The sequence below is a fragment of the Lepisma saccharinum genome, chromosome 8 (assembly GCF_977018435.1).
Source record: "Lepisma saccharinum chromosome 8, izLepSacc3.1, whole genome shotgun sequence".
NCBI lineage: Eukaryota > Metazoa > Arthropoda > Insecta > Zygentoma > Lepismatidae > Lepisma > Lepisma saccharinum.
In genome coordinates this window covers 64,221,805-64,245,430 of record NC_139236.1, presented here as the reverse complement: position 1 = coordinate 64,245,430, position 23,626 = coordinate 64,221,805, and the positions used below count along the sequence as shown (strand labels likewise).

The 23,626-nt window shown below is 40.8% G+C and overlaps 1 protein-coding gene across 3 annotated transcripts in view; it reads left to right on the top strand.

The window, feature by feature from the left end:
• The first annotated feature begins 753 nt into the window (after positions 1-753).
• Positions 754-23,626, top strand: part of LOC145991066 (uncharacterized) — an 84,844-nt gene continuing 61,971 nt past the window's right edge. The window contains exons 1-2 of one of the 3 annotated variants that reach the window (XM_083126782.1): positions 754-905; positions 10,453-10,686. In XM_083126782.1, the coding sequence (XP_082982908.1) occupies positions 10,512-10,686 (175 nt within the window). In that variant the 5' untranslated portion in view covers positions 754-905; positions 10,453-10,511. Of the gene's footprint in view, positions 906-6,027; positions 6,050-6,108; positions 6,127-10,452; positions 10,687-23,626 lie in introns of those variants that run through there. The other 2 variants (XM_083126784.1, XM_083126783.1) reach the window with 2 other exon arrangements.

The window sequence follows — 23,626 nt, the reverse complement described above, 5'->3', positions numbered from 1 at the left end:
AAGAAAACACACGTCCAGGCACGGAATTCGAACCCAGGTGCCCTAGCGTCGTGGTGCGCTGTGCTAACCATTCCGCCACGGAGGCAGGCACTTAACGATTTCATTTAATACTTTGATAACCTTGACAGTGGCATTAACATGGGGACAGGGTTGGTGGCGGCCACAACCCGCGTGCTCAGTGGCGTTCCCAGAATTTTCGAAATGGGGGAGGGGGTTACGTGCACTTTCTTTTAGTAGTCAGCCCTCGTTTTGCCACCTGTTCCTGCCTTTGACCTTCTTTTAAGTAATATTCGGCCAAAGGGGGTTATGAGCCCCATCCCCCCTTGGGCACGGCACTGCGCGTGCTTTGGTCCGGCAAAGATGCTAAAACACGCATAGTGCGGGGGCAAAAGTGGAGAAAGTGGGGGGAACTGTTCCCCCTCGCCCTCCTAATCGCCGCCACTGTTCCCCTTCCTTGGCCTTGCATGGAAAACAAGAGATTGATGAAATCAACAAATACAACAGAACAACGTGTTTACCTCGTTCCGCATTCATTAAGCACTGTAAGAGCGGTGACTCAAACCACAACTATCTCTACGTGTGAAATATAGACGAGTAAACATCTTACAGAGCCCAAGGGTCGCCGAAACAACGAGCGCCTTCTATAAAGCAGGCCTTTATCATACAGCCTGGCAAAGTCACGAACCTGACGTCACTTTTTAACACCGCCCTCCCTACCTTCCCTCCACGCGCGAACTTAGAAGTGGCGGAGCTGTGTCTGCAAGACAAGCACTTGTGGGCAGACTACGTAAGTGGGTACTTCCTCTTGGTGCGTTATCTTTTTTCGTGTGCTTTGCCCCCCTTGCCTTTAGCATGGTTGTTTGGATCATTTCCATGTGCTATCGCTGAAGTGATAGGCTTTGACGGTGAGTACTGATCAGTTTTAAACTTTTCTATTCGGTTTGTATGAACAGCTGATAATAAATGCCAGATTTTCTAGAGTACACATGCTGTCAGTTGGTTTTCGGTGCATACAGTGGTGTGCCCAGTCATAGGCGTAACTTGGCGGGGGCAAGGAGCACTTGCCCCCCAAAATTTGTAGGTTTATTCAAATTTACAAGTTAGAGGACCTGAGGAGCAAGGTAATAAAGAGTAATATTTCTGATTTCGCAAACGTCGTAGTTACATAGCAAATAATCCTGGACGCTGTTTTTTATGGGATGAAAAACTTTTCTAGTCTCTGCCAGCAATTTAACGCCTCAGGTTTGTCTATTCCCTCAAAAACGCCCGACCCTGTGGCCGAGTGGTTAGCACATCGCGCTACGACGCCAAGGGTCCCGGGTTCGAATCCCGGTCGGGTATGGTTTTTTGTGAATGTCCATTTTCATCCATTTCATCACTCATCCCCATCTTCGCAAATTAGCCAAGAGGCACAAAACGCGAAGTAAAATAAACTAAATCAATCAATCAATCAATATTCCCTCAAAATACGTCCAAGTTTAATTCTGCCCCCTCAAAATTAGACCCCAAGTCTGATTCAGGCCTCCGCGATGGCGCAGTGGTAGCGTCCCGGGTTCGATTCCCGGTGGAGGCACATAGTGGTTCGGATCCCACATAAAGTGGACTTAAAACAACAAATCAATCCAAAATCAAGTCTGATTCAGCCTCCTCAAAATTAGGTCCAGCTTTGATTCTGCCCCCTCAAAATTAGTTCCAAGTTACGCCCATGTGCCCAGTATTTTCAAAAGGAGGGGGTGCGTATACTTTTTTTTTTACTAGTCAGCACCCATTTTGTCGTATTTCCCTGCCTATGACGTTCTTTTTTCTTAAATACTGGGCCAAAGGGGGAGGGGTATGACCCCCACAAACCCCTCCTTGGGCACGCCACTGAGTGCACCTATCATTTGCAATTGTTCCCTGGGGTGTAAGGGGTGACTGATTGTGATTTGGTTTATTTTACTTCGCTTTTCTCTCACTTTTTGGCTAATTGGGAAGATGAAAATGAAACTGACCAAGGGACACTCGCAAAGAATATCCATGCCTAAGTCGGGATTCCAACCCAAGACCCCTGGCTTCGTAGCGCGCTGTGCTAACAACTCCGCCACGGGGGTCGGCTGTGTGACTCTATCTGAAGACACCCAAATGTCAACCTGTACTTTGCTAGTTCCTTTATAAATCCGATAACGTCGCTTATTTGTACAGTCATGGACACTTCTGGGTTGTAACGATTCCATTGAAAGTTAATGGCATTTTTATAACCCAGAAGTGTCCGTGACTGTACCACTTGGTTAACCGCGACGATGGATACGACCTCCGTGGCGGAGTGGTTAGGGCAGTGAGCTACACCAGAGGTTCTGGGTTCGAATCTCGGCTAGGGTATGGGTGTTCTTTGTGGATGTCCCTTCATCGAATTCACTATCACTATTCATCCCCATCGTCGCGATTAGCTAAAAGTGAAAGAAGAGAGACGTAAAATAACCAAATCAGGGCCTCCCCGATGGCGTAGTGGTAACGTAGACGCCTTGTAATCAAGGGGTCTCGGGTTCGATACCCGGTGGAGTCACATGGCACAGTGGTTCGGATCCCACTTTAAACTGTAGCTCCAGTCCCGATTAGCCTTCTTGTGCATAAAGTGGACTTAAAACAACAAATCAATCAATCAATAACCAAATCAAAATAAAAAACCAAGCAGAGAGAAGGAAGTAGAATGGTCTGTGGCCTTTGATACGAGTACCAACCCAATCTTTGCCTGGTGTAACTGCAGCTTAGTTTTGGATTTTTCATATTTTTTGTTATTTAACGTCGTGTTCTGCCTCTTGCGAAAATCACTTCATGTTCAGATAGGCTAATCGGGACTTGGCTTACAGTTTAAACTGGGACCCGAACCAGTGCCTCCGTAAGGAATCGAACTCGCGACTCGTTGATGACAAGGCGTCGGCGTTAGCATCACCTCATCGGAAAGGCCCTTGATTAGTTCAAAAGGACATGCCCTGAATCGAATACTCAATGAGCTCTACTTACAAGGGGGCATTCGATACTAATTTTAAGTGCTGAAAAATTAGTTTGGATGTTATTTATTTCGTATCCACTGGCCTATTTTCATCAGACTTTCCTCATTAGCGAGATTGACCTAGAGAAGTAGAAGAAACATGCGTAAAGTAACGACTACGCATTTATGCATTTATAAGAAAAGAGACCTTGTACTAAAAAGTACCATCGTGCCCTTTCCATGCGGCTTTAATAGCGGCAGGTATGGGCGGCCACATAAAATTATCTAAGTCAAAAAGTTATCCTGAAGTGTTATGCTTTCCGGACATCAGAAGAAAGAAGCATCTTAAGCGGGAGAGAAGAGATATGAGAGTTGAAGAAATAAGATAAAGAAATGAGGTACAGATAGAGACTAAAAGAACGACAAACAGAGAAAGGAATAAGACAGTCAGAAAGAAGATAAATAAAGAAGGAAGCACAGGGGAAAAATAAAGAAACGAGGAAGATATTAAGAAGATAGTTAAGAACTGTAACAGGGTGACAGATGGAGAAAGATAGAAATTAAAGAAATAAAAAGGGACAACTGATGGTGAGGAAACATAGAAATGAAGAGGGGAATAAACTAGGAGAAAGAATTACTAACGTAAGACTGAAAAACATAGAACGTTACAAGGAAAGTACAAGAGGATAAAATCAGAAAGGGGAAGAATAATTCGTAATTTTTACTCATCCCTGTAGACATCTGTGGTGGCAAAGAGCAAATATAGAATATTTGGCACAACGGGTCTATAGGATTACTGTTATTCCTTTTCCTTTTCTGTGACTGTGGGCTCTCATTATAACTAAAATTAGCTTCATGGAAAGTAGGTAGAGCCAATGGGAAAGATAGCAAAATTTGGATAAGATCTATTGACTTGTAAATGGAGCAAGACGGCAAATGCTGGTTTTTAGTTATGAATGTAAGAATTCGAAAGTCGAATTCCATCCTCCCGTTTACTGATAGCGACCGTGATGGGGAATTCACGTATGTGTGTATTTTGTTGTTTCACCTCTCCTGGTTGATAGTGGTGATTAGGGGCCGAGACTTTATGTTATAACATATTTTTCATTTGGCTTCGGATCTAATATTGGGGTGAGATCTTTACATATCTGATGAAAATCAGCCGAAATAGACAAACTTGACAAAGCATATTTTGACATATTTCTTCAATTTTGTTGTAAAAAGACATATTTCTGTATAATTTCGTAATTCTCTCGCACATAATCGGTTGTTTCATAACTTTTTCTTCGTAGCTCTAGCACAACGGATAGTTCATATTGTCGATGGCAGGATATGGAAATTGCGGAGGAAGGAAGGTGCCGTCTTTTTTTCTTAGTACAGAACAATAACACCCCACTTTTTTTATATCCCGCCGACAAGTGATAGCCATGCAAACATCATTGAGGAAAAAATGTTCTCTCTCATTGTTGCACGGGAAGTATAGAAGTTTCGTTCTCATTTCTTTGCCTTTTTCGCTTTTCACAAAAATCAGTCAAAAGTAACAATAACATTCGGTACATTACAGCCCCTACTCTACTCTGTCGGGTATGAGAGAAATTCGAGAGTACTGTTGTACATATTTTTGACTTTACTGGGAATATTTCTGCATTTTTCTGACATATTTGTAATTTTTCATGACATATTTTCCAATTTATATGACATAATTACATACATATTTTACATTTTTATAGGACATGAAGTCCCGGGCCTTAGTGATGATGATTGACGAAATGGATAGATTCGAACAGACATACTTCTCGTATCACAACAACTGCCTCTCACAATCCTTCTCTCTGGGTTCATGTCTGTCTGTCTCCCTCCCCTCTGCGTCTGTCTGTTTTATTCTCTCTATTTCTCTCTGAGTGTGTTGTTTATCTCTCTCTCTCTCTCTCCCTTTCTTGTCCGTTTCGTTCTTTTTCTGGATTTGTTTCGCTCGCTCCCTTCTTTTCTACCCCCCCCCCCCCACACAATCTCTAGCTTTCTGTTTTTTCTCTGTTTCTCTCTCCCATAGTGGAGTAGGAGATCTGAAAACTATTGCAGGTCTTCTCTTTTTTTTCCCTCAAGCCCCATTATCTATTATTTCTTATCTTTAAATATCATCTAAAGTACATTCGACGCCAAAAAAAATAGTTCTGAAGAAAAACTGTCTGGCTCTTCAGAAGCTAGAAAAAGTGAATACTCAATCTATTTATGGGCCTCCCCGATGGCGCAGTGGTAGCGTTGTCGTCTTGTAATCAAGGGGTCCCGGGTTCGATACCCGGTAGAGGCACATAGTGGTTCGGATCCCGCTATAAACTGTAGGTCCAGTCCTAATCAGCCTTACTGTGCATAAAGTGGACTTAAAACACCAAATGAATCAATCTATAAAAATCTAATTACATCATGGATTTATCCAGAAATTTCCATTTTTCGATAGTGTAAGGTTGTTTTTAAGGTAGTGTCAAGGTAGATTTAATGCGAAATTGACCATATATTAGACCCTTCTGAAGAATTTTAGTGGTGTTGCCGAAAATCGTGGGAAGGGTGTGTTGATCAATCGCTGGATTATATTCTTAATGAGTGGCACTCCGTGTGTTCAGAGCTACGCACTCCTATGACCAGTATTGTTTCAAGCCTTGGTGCTGCAATGATCACGTATTATTATTGAAACCAATATAACTACAAATATTGACACGCCTCTTAACCCAATTTAACCAGATTAAGAAGTTATCAGGAAAATGAGCATGAACTGCTGCACAGAATACTCCCTCCACTTCTGTTTTTAACCATTCAGCAACCAGACGCTCGTTTCGCTTTATTGACAGCTTTTTATTCGCCCTCGTAGAATGTTCACCCCTACCGCTCTTTTTTACCCCGGTCGACGATAAAAATAGGCTTCAAGGAACGATCCCTAGCAAGTTCCCGAGGCGAGTAGTTTTCTGCCATTGCGACGCAACTTGATCGTCTTTTTTCTCTCCCTCTCAGTCAACAGAATTCGTGTGTTATCTTCGTTTCAAGATCTTGTGTGCCAGCATGCCTGTACGTTATGTTTACATTGTTTAGGTGAGTTAAAGTTGCTGTAAAGTTTTAGAACGTGTGCGCTAGTATGGAAATGCGAGCATTCTGTATCGACAAGGCACGTAAGTACATGTTGTAGGTGGCGCATGTGTAGGCATGCTGCGTGTGCGTTATCTAAACGGATTGCAAACTTTCGTCTTTTTTATCTGTGTGTGAAAGAATGATGTGACATAAATGGATGGACACGACTATTTTAAGGATAATCAGAAAACGAAAACAGTTCTGTAGGAGAATGTTGTGTCAGTCTGTTCGGGTTAATGTCTGAATCTCACAGACAGTCAAATGCCAGTCTATATTGCAACGTTGATGAACTCGTCTTATACGTACAGTGGGATGTACAAGTATTGCCTGGTAAATTGTCCACGGCTGCTTTCATGAATTTCTCACTTGAATCCCCTGCGTTTTTAAGGAATAGATTTTTACGTATGTTGGTGTAGGGGTTGTCAGCAGCTTGTGTGACATTTTGTTTCACTTCTTGAAGCTTGGTTGGGTAAAGCAAACGTAATAAACATTTTTTAATACGTATGCAACCCACTGTACGAGTAGAGAAATGATTGTCGATGCAATAAAAGTTCTTCTGGGGAACTATAATGCAAGGGCGTGCCGACAGAAGAGATTATTTCACAACTGTGCGGCTCCGTTCCTTACACAGGTGCAATTATAAATATCCTCAATACATTTCTAAATATATAAAAGTACACACATCCACACAAGCACCAACGTTTTTCTGGTAGTACGCAAAGTTACGTACAGCATCTCTTTTCGTGATGAAAATAATTGCAATAATCATTTGCGTTAACAAGTATACCTATAAATATGAAATGTGTATTCATATGTGTACTTGTGTGTGAAGTATTAATGGAAATTTAGTATGCGGCCTTAACTTTTCTGTTCTAAATAAAACTCTAATAATACATAACAGTATGACAATAACGCACGATCATGCATTAACACACCACACCATAATTTTGTAGTTCTTGTGTCACGTATAGTGTTTATGAGAAAATTACAACTCCATTAAAAGAATAACAATAAGAAAAAATACTCGGCACGCTCCTGCAACTAGCATATCTGAATCTGTTTGCTTGTCGTGCAAAACTAAAGGTTCTTGATAATGATGCGGAATTCATTGAGCTATCAGAGATAAGTAATTACGAAGAAATTAATCAATAAAGTGGCTTGCTATAATTAAATTGTATGATAATTGTGGATTCAGATACATTCAGCACGCGTTATCTTTCTCGTAGACAGGTACTCTTGAGTTATCAGTTTCTTATGTAAACTTTTGCACGATATAATGTATTTCGGATAGATGCACGAAGCAGGAATGTATGTCAAGACGTTAAGGGCATGGAGAACGGTTTTCCATAAGGCGCATGTTTACTTCATTTTTGTCTAAATGCACTAGAATATAGCCTAAAATATGTATTTCTTCTAGTGTGGCAGTTTCAGATCTTCAATTCGATTTAAAACACCACAAACAAATATTGTGTGTAGACTGTCGCGTTGGAGCATGGACCCGCAACCATGGTTACGCTTTACGTTTTGTGTGCAATGACGTGTTAGCGGTAATATGAATGTATCCCTTGAATGTCAGGCCACGTTAAGGACGGAACGATAGTGTTGCAATATGCAGATATTAAACACCGGAACAAGGGCAATCTCTCGGTAGGAATGTTTACCACAGCGTGTGGAAAAGATGATGTGGTAGCCACTAGCGTCCTCAAACTGCAACTTTAAGTTACGAAGGCATGGACCACAAATTAAATGTGTCTGGACCGCGTCCTAAGAAATTCATAGTGTGATTTATCAAACTTCATCAAATTACATTGTAGGGTGTATTATTTGCATTGCATTTTGTGTTTATATTGTAACATATTGAAACAAAAATATCTTATTGCTCGTTTTAAACACCGTGCAATAGTCTTTGTTTTACGTTATATATAATAAGTTGCTACCGTCAGCAGGGTGCGAAATCATTTAAGACTGGTGGGGGGGGGAGAAAGATCTTATTCTAGAAACCCCCTCCCCCACAAACATACATATAAATTATAGGATATAAATATTTATAATGTTATTAAAAGTAAAAATAAATTACTAATTAGTAATTAAAAATTATTATTAATTACACACAAAGAAATAAATATGTTACTTTTAATGTATATCAGATACTACATCCTTTACTAACAGGTTAAAGATGTTAATAAATTATGAAATAAAGTTGTTTTATTATGTGTAAGTTTTTATTTAGTTTTTGCTTTATGTTAATATAAATCAATTATTATTATTGATATTATTGTTTTGCATTCTTGTTTTACTTTTATTGTGCGTATTGATATAGATTTCTTAGTGATCTCTTAAGAGAGAGAAAAGCATTGAACACTCACAACTACACTAATTTGTGTATGTTTTCGATATTATTCTTAGTACATTATATTTGCAATTAAAAGTAATTGATTATCTTTTGTTTGTTGTAACAAAAATTCGTCCCCCCGGAAATTTTTTGGGGGGGATTTTTGAGGCCAAGATTCTTGGTGGGGGAAAACCCCCCCTGCCCCCCCCTAAGGATTTCGCACCCTGACCGCCAGTGTATTCAATTTTTATATGGAGCTATATACTGTACATGGGTTTGTAGCTCTTAGAGGAGAAAGCATCTTACATCAGGAAATGCGCATTTGTGCATTCGATTTCGTGTGTTCAGTTTCTGACATTGCTCCCTATCTGCATATTGCAACACTAGCCCATAGATTTGGATTTCGTTTCAATAGTTAAATTCACCTCTTACCGTCGTTTCGTCATCACGAGGCAAACAAGCCATTACCCCCCTCCTTTTCCTGCATTTTCCTTGTTGGGTGAAGCGCGTGGTCAGTTCGCCCCCCCCCCCCATCGTCTGTAATCCGCATCTAAAAACGAATTTGCAAATTCTTCTCAAATAGCTGGCCAGTTAAGGTTTAACCTGCCTCTCAGGGTCGATTTAGAGCCGGACGTGTCAAGTTTCACGACTAGTACAACAAAAATGACCATTGGTGTTCGGCACAATCTTCACGGTAGCAAAATTTTGTTACCTCCCACCGCGGAACGAACCCGGAATAGTTTACAGCGCGGGCGAGAGTTAACATTCAATTACGCATTTTAATAATAATTTACGTGGTACTAGTATACTATCCTTCGGACAGATTTCTTCATTTCTACAGAAGAAACTACTTACCGTAATAAGTTCCTGTAGTATTGTCTAACATCTGGAAGGTGTTTTGTGTGATGTGGGAATGTTTCATAGCGGAAATTCAACCATTGACGCATAGCTCCACGAACCATTTCCGGTAAGGTTAGGTTAGGTAGGGTCACAATAGGTTACAATAGTTAAATATTGGTTTCGAAAAAATATGCGTAGCCCCACACACCATTCTCGCATAGCCCCACACACCATTCTCGCATAGCCCCACGAACCATTGACACATAGCCCCACAAACCATTTGCGAAAACGTACGTTCTTCAGTTACAAACACTTTTTTAAAAAAAAAATGATCAAAAAAACGTGAATACACGTTAAAAAATGATCCGCGAAGCAGATAGGTAAGTAGAAATGTCAATAATTGACGAAACTCAGAAGTTATAGGTTTGGTTTGGTTTGAGTTGGCGTTTAAAGTCCACTTTATGCACAGTAAGGCTAATCGAGACTGGACCTACAGTTTAAAGTGGGATCCGAACCACTTGTGCCTCCACCGGGTATCGAACCCGGGACCCCTTGATTACAGGGCAATGACGCTACCACTGCGCCATGGGGGAGGCCCAGAAGTTATAGGTGTCCGAAGGATAGTAAACATTTACCATTTACGTATTGCAATTCATATTTTACATACAAATATAGGGCACATGTGCGAATAGCAGCGTAACTTACTACTTAACTTTTGGGAGGGTAGAACATGAATCATTAAACGAGTACCTCCTTCCCCCCCCCCCCAAAGTTACGCCTATATGTACGAATGTAACGAAAATTCTTCTGGTAGGGCTTCGACCTCAAAGGGGTGTCTATGTGTACGTAATTTATGATACTATGATATTTATCAAATAAAACAATGACATTTTACGTATTTGACAATTAGTGTAAATTAGTGTTATTTTAGGACTGTATTCACTATATAGACCTATTCACAACTACTGTAATCCGAAAAAAACCTTACTTGTAATTATCGACGCAAATTACCATGACTAAAATGAAACTACATACGTGAAATACTATATAATTTTATGCTGATGTTTCTAGGGGAGCAACGACCCCCCTTTGTCCCCCATCCGGACGCCGATGGACATTACGTAATGTTGATATATCATTGTTTCCTTAAGATTTCCTGTCTTAGAACAGAAATATTTGTGCTTTTTATCGGCAGATGACGCTACTGAAGCACTGGTGATCGTGCGATAGAGATAAACGCAGAACCCAGCGGAAATGAGCTCAAACATCGCCCGTCCTGTGAGGAAGCGCGAACAGAGGCCCACTGGTCTGCCAAAACCAGTCGCCAACATGGACAAGCAGAAGAACAACACGGACGACAAGAGGTGGAAAACACTCTACGATGAATCCGAGAGGAAGAGGAAACAGCTGGTCACTCTAGCACACAAAGGTGAGTACTTTTTTAACATGTTTGTTTTAGCCTCTGTGCAGCTACTTGTCGTTCAAGGTTGAATGGATTAAGGTTTGTCCACCACTGCTAATAAACTGACATTGGTTCTTGAGAAGTCGTCATAGAGTACTATACAGGGTGTCGCCGTACAATGTCGACAAAATTGTGACTAACGCTCTGCTCGCTGAAGCCTCGTTTCGGCGTCAATTTTTATCACCTATGCAATCGTGCGACATGCATTCACTGTTGCCACAGATATTTTGTAAACAATCAAGGCAAGGAATGTGAAGTATGAAGTCATTTTTTAATGCAAAAGCTTAAATAAGACATGCAACATATGTATGTATGGTGTGATGCATGCCTGTTTAAAGGAGGAGTTAGTTAAAGCATGCGACCTTGCCGTTCTGGTGCGTTCCCTGGTATGATACTATTTCCATTCCATAGCATACCATCGGTTTTAGTATCCAACAGGAAAGTAAATGACAGTGGCAACCGTGAATCTGTGCGGTGTGGTTGTTCGAGGGTTCATATTCCCAAAATGAGATCTCGACGAGAAAAAGCCTTGGTATCTGTCGATATTTGATTTGACTGTTGTCATTTACCGTCTCTTTTCTGCCATTTTTTAGCTAATCGCGACGCTGAAGATGACTGATGGAACTGATGAAGGAACTCTCACAAATAAGACCAATGACCAGGCCGGGATTCCAATCCGGAACCCCTGGCGTAAGCGTACTGTGCTAACCACTCCGCCACGGGATCGGCAGTCTGTCGATATGTATGGCGACATCCTGTATGTAAACAATTCACATTAACCTATATATTAAGAGGAATAATGTTATCTTCAACGACCTCTTAACAACCAAACATGTTACTAATGTGTTCTAATTGGACAAACACGTCACAACCCAAGGAGTTCCGGGTTCGATTCCCGTCGGAGGTACACTGCAGTGATTCTGATAACACAAACAGTAGTTCGCATTAGGGTATGATTTTACAATACCCGACACTTTCCCAGTTCCTTTCATATTTCGCATACTCACTAATTTAGACCTCTTAATCACGAATCTGCAGTTAAAATTTGGCGCTCAGGTGTGGAACTTGCAAAATAACGTGTAGAAAGTTGCGATTTTACAATACAAAAGAAAGGCATAATTTCGTTAATAATTCGAATACTCACTAATTATGGAGTCCTGATGACGTATCTGCAGTTAAGATTTGGTGGTTACGTGTAGAAATTGTAAATTAACGTGTAGAAGGTGTAAAATAACGTTGTGAATAACCACGCTGATTGTCGATAGATAAACAACGATGGGAGCAATTTTTCTCATATGAACAAGTGATGTTCGCAATTCGTTACGTTGCGTTCAGTACCCAAGGTTGCTAAAGTATTGTGCGATATGCGAGACCTGTTATTTGTTACGTTGCGTTTACAGAAGGTTGCTAAAGTGTTGTGCGATAACTGAGACCCTCAGTTGTTCCTGTGAGGAAGATGGAGTCTTTTGAAGGAAGGAAGGAATGTCCATTTTTCCGTAAGTTTTTCTTTGGAAAAAGCCATTTTTTAGTTATTTTCGGTTGGGTAAATATTAATAATACGGGGGTATTCGTTCATATTTCGCATACTCACTAATTTAGGACACTTGATCACGATTCTGTGGTTGAAATTTCTCGTCCAAGTGCTACGAAACTGATATTTTTTGACTGTGTCTGGTCGCAATTAGCCTTAAATCCCTCTAACCATGCACCCACAAACCATTTACGGATAGCCCCACAAACCATTTACGGATAGCCCCACAAACCATTTACGGATAGCACCACAAACCATTTACGGATAGCACCACAAACCATTTACGGATAGCACCACAAACCATTTACGGATAGCACCACAAACCATTTACGGATAGCACCACAAACCATTTACGGATAGCCTCAGAAACCATTCATGGATAGCCCCACAAACCATTCACGGATAGCCCCACAAACCATTCACGGATAGCCCCACAAACCATTCACGGATAGCCCCACAAACCATTCACGGATAGCCCCACAAACCATTTACGGATAGCACCACAAACCATTTACGGATAGCACCACAAACCATTTACGGATAGCCTCGGAAACCATTCATGGATAGCCCCACAAACCATTCATGGATAGCCCCACAAACCATTCACGGATAGCCCCACGAACCATGCACGGCAAGGTTAGGTTAGGTTAGGCAAACAGTTAAAATTTAGTGTCGTAGTAATATCAGGAATATATATTTCGTTCTTTAAGTATTCGAAACTCAAAATCTTGCGATAAATAATGAGCAATTGTGCATTGTCGGTTGCGATCAGGGACCCCCTTATTTTGCAACTTCCACACGTGAGCGCCAAATTTTTACTGCATATTCGTGATTAGGAGCCCTAAATTAGTGAGTATGCGAAATATGAACGAAATTGGGGAAGTGTCCGGTATTGTAAAATCGCTCCTTTTTGTTCTGCAACTCGTCAAACATCGTTAAGAGCGATGTGGTTTTAAGTGTGTCAAAGAACAAAAACAGCTTTACCGGCTTTTATTGGAGGCTCGTCGAGAAGTCGTAAAGTTCGGTATTATTTCAACACACGCAGAGAGAGATTCGAAAATATCCAATCAAATCGCGGCAAGACATTAACTCTTTGTTTTGCGATTCTTTTTAGTATTCAATCCCACATAAACCATCACTGCGTTTCTATTTCACGGAACTCGAGACTTGTTTCGTTGGACTTGTAGTCAGGGCTGCAAGTAGATAATTGTTCTTCAGAGGAAGAAATTGGGAAGGGAGCAAAGTATATATGTGTTTCAGAAGTTTCAGTGCATAGAATTAATCAAATGCATTCACAATGTGCAGATTATAATTATTTATATTTTACTTTTATTATGCAACAGTACTGATAGATTCCTACTTTTTTCACCAAATTAAAATGTTGCTTCCCATTTTATCTATACGCATCACTCCTTTCTCAACAAGCATACAGGTCTGCCCGATATCGCCTTATAATCAAGGGGTCCCGGGTTCGATACCTGGTGGAGGCATATAGTGGTTCGGATCTCACTTTAAACTGCAGGTCCAGTCCCGATTAGCCTTACTATGCATAAAGTGGACTTAAAACACAAACTCAATCAATCAACAAGCATACACGTATACATAATTTAGTAAAGCAATTAAAACTAAAAGTAGATGGATATATTATATAAATTTTAGAAATGTGACAATTGTTTTCAATTTATTGATCCCCCTTAACTATGTCTTCCAGGGAGGGAAAGCTATCGATCATTCTTTCCCGTTGATATAAATGTTGTAAACAATTTGTCGTTCTCTATCGGTAAACCGAAAATTTAACATTTCTTTAGGTCTACCAAGAAAACGAGAGGAAAATCTATGAAAGGGGGGCTTAGTCATCGCTGCCCCCATTGTTGTCACATGAAGGGAAATTTCCGTCGACGCAGAGAAATTCAGACAGAATTACACATGATAAGGGAAGAAGAGAAATTTCATGAAAAATATAACAATTACAGGGAAATTTGAGGATATCCTGTTCATATATTAAATTGAAACTATTAGAATGTGAATTACGGCTTCGTATAACTTATTCCCTTCCAAAAGTTTATAATCAAAATTTTAATTTGGCTTTTAAAATTATTATAATGAAATAACCTACAATAAACTAATGTAAATGGAACTTTGCAAATTTCGTATATTTTACGCAAAGTATTCAATCTGCAATCATCCTTTGTTTTATCTATTCAATCAAACCTAATATTTATGTAAATTAGTACGTGTCAATGGCAATGGTAATAATTCTACTTCTAAAAATAACAAAGCAATTCATAAGTAAGATGGGAACATTGGAATAAAACGGGGAACTTCGAAAGGAAAATTGTTCTTACATGGTGTGGCAACACTGCTTTCCTAGTTATATGCCTGGACTTGGGTTTCTATCGCCAGGTTAGAAAGAGGGCTTTGAGTGAAGTTGGCACAAGCGCAGGAAGACAGGCCGTGTCACACCATTTGAATTTCCAGCTCATGACTACTACGAGACGAGCATAGCAAGATGGCACTAGAAGATTTCTGCATATAAGTTTCGTGGAAGTACCTATTTAAAATGCTCACACATTCACGACTGACGCAGGCAGCCAAGTTAGGGTGATATTTTTCTTAATTTCTTATCTTGCTCTAATTCTGCCAGGCCATTTAAATTACACGGATCTAACATTTATGTTATTTCTTGTGCTAAATCATTCCCAAGTAAAACAAATGTGAAAATGAATCACAATGGAGTAGTGGCGCTAGAAAAACATTACAAAAAGGGGCGGGGGAGAATATCTATCTATACAATAATCATCGAAAGTTAATTGAAATGATAATGGTAATACTGGTGTAATTTAGAGCCAGAATTTATGGAATTACATACCGTAGGCGAATTTGAATGTTACGAGCGATTGTACATGATTTTCATGTCGAATTATTGAAAGAAATCGGCGCCTGTGCCTGGAACCACTGTCTGTCGCTTTAACACCTGTCTCTTCAGTGTATCACTGCCTTTTCATTATCTATATTTTGCTTAGACAGTATTAGCACAGATAAACGCATTGTAATACGTTTATCTGTGGCATTAGCCTATTCCTTTAATGTGCATATGGCAAAATGTTCACATGCAAAACGAACAAAATTAGCTAAAGTACATGTACAACCTTCATGTAAACATTATAGAGAATCCACAAGCAAAAGAACTTGCGCAGAACCGCGTGTATCGTACTCGCGCAGGTAGGGGAGGGGAAGAGTGGAGCAGGCTTCCTTATGTTGAACAGATGGAGGAGGAGATGCCGAAGGTTCTTTTGTTTGTGGTCTCTCTATTGGGTGGCTCAATACGTCTCTTAACACCCCCGGTACAAGGCCACTGCAGCGTGCAACGTGGAAATGGTGACGACCAATCGTTGCCAGGACAAGGGGGAACCACATTGACACTGTCGGCGGCCATCTTGAAACCAACGTGATAATTTTAATGGGAAATGGGTCGTGCGACAGATCAATGTGGGCTAGAATTTCGCCAGGAAACCAACTGTGACATTTGTTTGCACCTAACTTTAATTGTTGCAGAGATAACGGTATAACACATGATCAATATGGCGTCCCTGTTGCGCAACACACCATGACCTTACCACATGTTGCAGAACCTCAGGAGAGGTTTGGAGTTTTGTGAGTGGGCCCTAGGACAACTGCAACATGACCCAGCCCTCGGTAGGAAGATTCTGTTCAGTAACGAGGCCAATTTTATGTGTCGGGGGAGGTGAATAAGCAAAATCTGCGGTACTGGTCACCCAACAATCCACATTGGCCAGATCCCAGCAAGGTGACGGAAGGTGGGAAGCTAATGGTGTGGTACTTGGGGTTCCAGACTTGTTGGTCCATTTTTCATTGGGCAACTTAAATGCAGAGGGATACTTGATTCTGCTACGGGAGGAGATCTTACCATCCTTGCTGTCCCGAGGATGGGAGCTATTCTGAATGGTTCAATCAAGATGGTGCCCCACCGCACTATGGGATGATGGTCCGTCAGTACCTGGAGCAACAATTCCCTCACCACTGGATTGGTCGCCGAGATGGAATGGCCAGCGCGCTCACCTGATCTAACACTAGTGTTGCCCACGAGACGGGACAGGCTTTTTAAAATACGAGACGGGACGTGACAGCTCGTGAAAAGTCGCGTCTCGTGAGTCTCGAAAAATATAAACAAAATAACACATCAGTTGCAAATATTTATTTATTCGGAATAAAGCATTTTCTTTGGAAACCCAAATCAGCTTCTATTACATGAAAAATCCTAATTCGTCACATGTTCTCCGTAACGAATTTCCCCAGACTTTAGCCTCGTGTCCCAGCTATCTTAACTTTGCAAAATCCCTGTATCTTCCTACTGAAATTTCCTCAGAATACCTAAAATCTGGTAACTATCTGCTACCCCAAGAGCTCTCTTCCATTCATCCTTGTGCAAAACGATCCGGAGGTAGTCACTGCCATTGTTTACTACGGCCCTGTTCCAGCCATACTGGCGACAATCGTCCTAAAATTCATCGCCCAAACAGACCCTTCTTTCATTTGCGACCCTCTTGAAAACTCCAAAGATTTCGCACTAAAGACCTAGATAAAGGTAAAGTTCCAAGTGCATATAACACAGTGCCATGAAGGCACATTTACGGCATGTGGAGAGGGAAAGGCCATTTTGGAGGCGAAGTGATCAGCATCACACTCCGGCCGCTTTTGCCCTCCAGGATTACCCTCATGCACCCATTGATGTGAGGCTTTTGAGCCCCGGAGCTACTTTATGCGGGGACAATGCGGAAAAATTCCGACCTTTATTCACCCACTCCGGGAATCGAACCCGGGTCTCCTTCCTGGCCGTTAGACGCCCTAACGACTACACCACCGCGGCTGTAAAAACCTAGTATAAAGTTAATGCAATTCTATACTCTGCTTTGACGTAACGAACATAAAAATTGAAGTCATAGGAGTAATAAGCGACATGCGACGGCAACAAGTGTTGCTTGGAAATGAACCCTCAGTAATAAATGCAACCTTCCGAACGGAAGCGACTAGACCGACAAGCGGCACGTGTTGCTTTGTCGCTTGCGTGTCTTTCGGACTGGGCCGTTTTTTTAATATCGTGCATAGTGTCGCCTCTATCTGTTGGTAGTGAATTCACAGTGAAAGCTTTCTTATAGACTAAGGGAGTTTTCACATCGAAGCGAAACGCGACCCGTAACACGTGTCGCTTCAGGATTTCACCAATCGAACGCAGGTTTTTGCGGCCTACCATGCTCCTACGCTGTGAAACGTTGCTGTTAATTGGCTCGTTCCAAAGCAACATGTGTCGCGTGTCGCTCCGGTCTGAAATCTCCCTAAAGGAGCGTGTCGCTTGTTGCTTTGGTGCGAAAATCCTGTCTCGCTTGTCGCTTCAACCTGAAAGCTATATTGTGGAAATTTCACACCGAAGCGACATGCGACACGTATAATTCACATTCAAGCGACAAGCGACACAATCCCCTTCAGTCTGAAGGAAAACATTCACCCCGCATCCGTGAACAACGTACCGAGGCGACAAGAAACACGTGCAGCTTTTCGTGTTTCTTCTGTTCGAAAGCTTGCATTGACTACTGAAAGTTCGTTTCCAAGCGACTCGTGTCGCATGTCACATTGAACAAGCCGCAGGAGAGAAACGACAAGCAACATATTCACTTAGATACGAACTATCAGTAAACTTAACCTTCCGAACCAAACCACCACGTGTGTCTTGTCGCTTGCGTGTCGCTCAAACTGGGTCGTTTTCTTAATATCGAGCGTAGAATCGCCTCCATCTGTTGGTACTGCCCGTGCGGAAGGGGATCCTGTCGTTTGTCACTTCAGTGTAAACCCCCGCGTGGCTTGTCGCCTGTCTCGTGTTCCTTCTGTCTGAAAGCTCCCTGCGTGTATGATGGATAAAGAGTGGATGGGAGCCAGAAAAGCAAGGCAGATTCTATGCACTATCTAGCTATTGATAATCAACAAACTTTATTTGATATACTCATGTTCTTATGATTAAGGAATCATATTTATTCTCCCAATAGCTACAGTGAGCAAAGTGATTACAGGTTTAACCCATTTTCGAGAATAATATTTTGTGATGTCTACCAGTTTTAACTTTTGTTGGCATAATATCTGCATTACTTTTACGAGACGAGACGAGACAGAACCCTTCGAGACGAGAACCAAGACGGGACAAACTAATATTTTCGAGATGAGATGTGACGAGATGGACCAAAGTCTCGTCTCGTGGACAACACTATCTAACACCATTGGACTTTTACCTCTGGGGACCTCTGAAAGCCATGGTGTATGCTACGAAAATCAGGGATGTGGCCCATTTGCGCACACGTATAATGGATGCCTGTCCTGCAATCTCTCCTGAGATTCTGCAGTGTGTGGTAAGGTCATGGGAGAGACGTTTACACGTGTGTGTTGCGCAACAGGGACGCATATTGAGCATGTGTTATAACTTTTGTTGTACCGTTAACTCTGCAACAATTAAAGTTAGGTGCAAACAAATGGCACAGTTGATTTCTTGGTGAAATTCTAGCCCACATTGATCTGTCGCACGACCCCCTTCCCATTTAAAATTATCACGTTGGTTTCAAGATGGCCGCCGACGGCGCGGGTGGCGTCAATGTGGTTTCCCCTTGGTCTGGCAACGATTGGTCGTCACCATTTCCACGTTGCGCGCTGCAGTGGCCTTGTACCGGGGGTGTTAAGGGACTTATTGAGCCACCCTGTATAATAATAAGCTAATTCACTGTAAACAGACACATGAATCGCGGTTTTTTTTTTCGATGAAATTCAAACGCACCTCACATTAAGCAAGCTCAGCGCCCATCTGCACCCCTAGATCCCGGATTCTACCGCTGTCTACTCTCAAACGAAGATCATTGTCGAGTGGCGTTCAGAAGAGAGTGAACAGAAGGGTTCAATGCTTTCCTCCCAAGCTTTGTTTGGTACGTGCTTGATTTTATAATGCATCATGCGTGCAAGAGTAGAAGTCAAAACAATTGGTTTTATAGGTACCAGAAAAGCACGTGCGTTTTTCAAATGCTGGATTGCATCTGCAACAGCATCGTTAGCGGTACATGGTTAGAAATAGCAAAGAAATCTCGCTGTCGGCAGAAAGTTGATTTACAACAGCAAACGCTTGTAAGTTGCGGACAATGGCGAAGAAAGGTAGTTGTGGGCATTATGCGTAAAATACTGGGTGTCCCATAAGTTTGGAACCATAGGAGAAGAACAAAACAAGTTCATGTTAGGAACTTATTATTGTACAACACAGTTCAAGAATGTGTTCAAAGTCGCCGCCAGAAAAATAACTTGGATTCGCTCCTCCTTAGTCAGTGCCATGGTTTAACTGTAACAGAAAAAAGGGTAATATGAACAATACCTGTGGTTCCAGACTTATGGAACACCGGGTACTTCTGTAAAAGCTGTCCTAAACTCCATTCAATGAAGTCCACTCTATATACAATAAAACTTATACAATACTGAACTTTTCACGCAATACACCCTGCACTACATTTTTCCTGACTAACGATACTCTGGTGTCTGAACTCACAGCCAGTGTAATCCTCTGTGAGGCTTGTCTTGTGTCCTATCTTGCCGTGTTTCAATCTTTCATCAACTTCATCTATCACCATTCATTCTTATCGTCGCGATTAGCCAAAATTGGCAGAAAAGCGACGTAAATTAACAAAGTCAATCAATCAAACTGTAATCGTTCTCAGTCTCGTCTTGATTTACGGGAGACGAAATGTTTGTTCAAACATCCATCTCTAGTCCAATATATATATAGCCCCAATCCCACCACTGACTGACTGACTCACTGACATAAATGTTCTCCATGAAGGAAGCCCCGGAGGCGAAAAACGCCCGATTACGACCCCCCATGAAATCGTCCCGAAAGGCCGAGAAAATTAAGAAATCGCTCAATCGGCCCTTCCTTAAGGGTGAAAATGCCCTTTTCTCACGTCCCTAGCAACCGTTGCCACGGGCATTTCTTTCGCACACATTGTTTCCTTCAATTCTTAATTGTCGAGACACAGATCAATAGCACACAGATGAATGAACTCATGGTTTTGAAAAAGTGCCTGCAACAAGGGTGACATCTACATGATAAGGAGTTTCAGCCCAGATACAATTACGTATATATTGTTATACTAAATGCCTAAATATCTACATCGTGCTTGTTTTAACTAAATATTTAGGGGGTATAATGACATGCAATTCCTTAGAGCTTGCCGTGCCTGTTGTTGTCCATGGAAACGGACGTTGCTAGGGAACTTAAAGAAAGTTTCACCCCTAAAACTACTGTAAGGGAATTATGCTAGACTTTTCAAATTTCAAAATACGAGCATCAGAATTTTGTTACAGAGGCAAGGTAGGAATTTGAGGGGAATGACGGAAAACAGTTATTATCCAATTACGTTCAGAAATGTGAAAATAACAAAATACGTAAATATTGCATTTTCAGTTTAGTCGCTTTTCAATTCGTTTAAGCAAAACATCCAGCTACTTATCTTGAAACGGTTATTACTTACTCAGTTCATTATTAAGAAAATAGACAATAATAGTATGAATATTTATACCTTATTAGAGCCCATACACATATAAAGTTACTTTCTAAACTTTTCAAACCATCATCCAATACTACATGCAGATATTTTCAAAGTCATTAAGATCATTGAGGAACCCCATCTATAACATGATTGCGCACACAACGTGGCCGAAGGTCACGCATGCGAGTGTACAAGACGTGGCCAAAGGCCACGTCGAAAGTACGCGAGTCTCGAAATATATAGAGCAATACAATAAATATGCACCACAGGAGTTCTGTTGACAACAATAGGTGGTTGGTATTGAAATTCAAAAAAAATAAAATGCACAGGGGTTTCGAACGTTTGTAGTGCATGAAGTGTAACACACAACAGCAAAACTACGCATGTCAGTACATAAAGAATCTCTCAAAAGTTTGTGCTCGTAATAGGGCCCATCACGTAATAAAATATTTAGCCGCTAGATGGTATAACGCACTTATGCCACGTCCCGGAGAGGGTGACACCAGTCCAGCTTATGCCAGGGTAAAACATAAGATTCTCAGGGCAACTAAAACTGATTGATAACTTATTTTAGAAGGATAAAAAGAAAACAAAGGAAACAATTTGTTTAACCTACTACAGAAGGTACAATGCACCGTATATTCTTAATTTTCATCATTAAATTTATATACAGGATTGTATTTAAAACTGTCTTTGTTTCTTGGTCACATATATCTCTATTAAACATATTTCATCTACTGGAAGGTTTTTCTTCTTCTTTATGGATACGTGATGGATTACTTCTTCTATCGTTGATTGGTTAATGGACTTCTTCTTCTATCGTTGATTGGTTAATGGACTTCTTCTTCTATCATTGATTGATTAATTGACTTCTTCTTCTATCATTGATTGATTAATAGACTTCTTCTTCTATCGGCTGATTCGTCTATTGGTTAATGGGCTTCTTCTTCTATCAATCGGTTAATAGGCTTCTTCTTTAATTGGTTTCTTCTAACAATTGGTTAATAAACTTGTTCTATCAATTGGTTAATAGGTTTCTTCTTCTATCAATTGGTTAATAGGCTTCTTCTTCTATCAGTTGTTTAATAGACTTCTTCTTCTACTAATCAATATACTTATTCTTCTATTCATTAATATAATTCTTCTTCTACTAATCAATATACTTATTCTTCTATAAATTTCACCTTCTATTATTTAGTACACTTCTTCTATCGACAAAATCATATGCCTTTCATATATTTATTCTTCTAGTGAATATATCTCTTATTTACAAAAGCACCTATATCAAAATTCCTTCACCCATTAAACATTGGATGGATTCCCGTATCTTCCCTGCCATATCTCCCTTCTTTTTGGTCTTTGTCAAAGGTACAACAAATAATTCAAATCAATATCTTTCTGTACGATGGCTAAATACAAGCAGAGAAAAGGGGTTAATCGAGGGGCGCCGCCTGTCCCGCCCTCAACCTCGATCCGGGTCAGCAATATATGCGCCGCAACGGAAGTGCTTGGGGGCCGCCACTGAGTAGGCGCCGCACCGGGAAAAGCAACCAAAAAGGTTTAGTGGAAAAACTCCTTCCCTTTAAGACGGTAGAGATATAAAATTGTAATCGCTTTTTTACTTCATTAATCTTGACATACAATCACATATATGCTGCACGTGTCGATCATTTCTTTATCTCGCCTTTATCCATCTCCATTGTTTATCCCAGTTCATAAATTTATGTAAGCACAATTAATTTCAGTTCTCCCAAACACTTTCGTTCAATTCGCATGCGCATTGTTACTATAATCTGCGATCCTAATATTTATTCCGCGTGCTGCCATCTATGATTCCTTATTTCAGTCATTGGCCATCTGGTTTACTTGTGCGAGTACGTAACAGTTAGTTAACTCAAACATGGCGTTCTGCGTCTTAGAATTCACTAAATGTGAGACTGTTATGACAAACTGAGATTTCGTGCAAAATATTGAACAGAAGCACCTACAGAAAGACAATTCGTGCGTGGGACAAGTACAGTCACGGACACTTCTGGGTTGTAACAATACCATTGACTCCCAATGGGTTCGTTACAACTTAGAAGTGGCAGTGACTGTACAAAGAGACCGGCTGATCGTAATATGTTGGGACGTGTGTGGCAGAAACTTGATTTCAGGATTAATCCGCATCACCAGGGGTGCACATATCGAGCACCTTTAAGGCACATACCAAGTTAGAGACATTATTTATTTAGCGATATACGTCTTTCTGCTCTATGTGTTATAGATCTTGTACCATAAACGTTCGAAACCCCGCAGGGAAATATGAATCACCCTGTATATGACCTATCTATAAATAATCAGAGTTGGTATGCCCTAACTTACACTGTAAAGTTTTTTTTTAAAAAATAATAATAATAATATACAAAGCGAACAAGGAGATTCTCGGACTCCGAATCTCTGTCCCGTCTCGATTTTTACAGAAATTTGTCTCTTTCTCGTTCCAATATTTCAACACCGGTATCTGTCTCTGCTAAATCCCATCTCTAGATTACGATATATGCACACTTATGTAATCAAATCATCGTGTTTATTATATGGATTCTCATTTTCATTTCTCTCTAATTGGAAAACTCCCAACTATAGTCGTTTATTATTAAAAAAAATTGATTGATTTGCTTTACTTTACTTCACTTTTTGTGCCACTTTTGGCTAATTTGTGAAGATGAGAATGAGTGATTATATGATGAAATTGATGGACACTCACAAACATCATGCCCAGACCAGGATTCGAACCCGGGACTCCTGG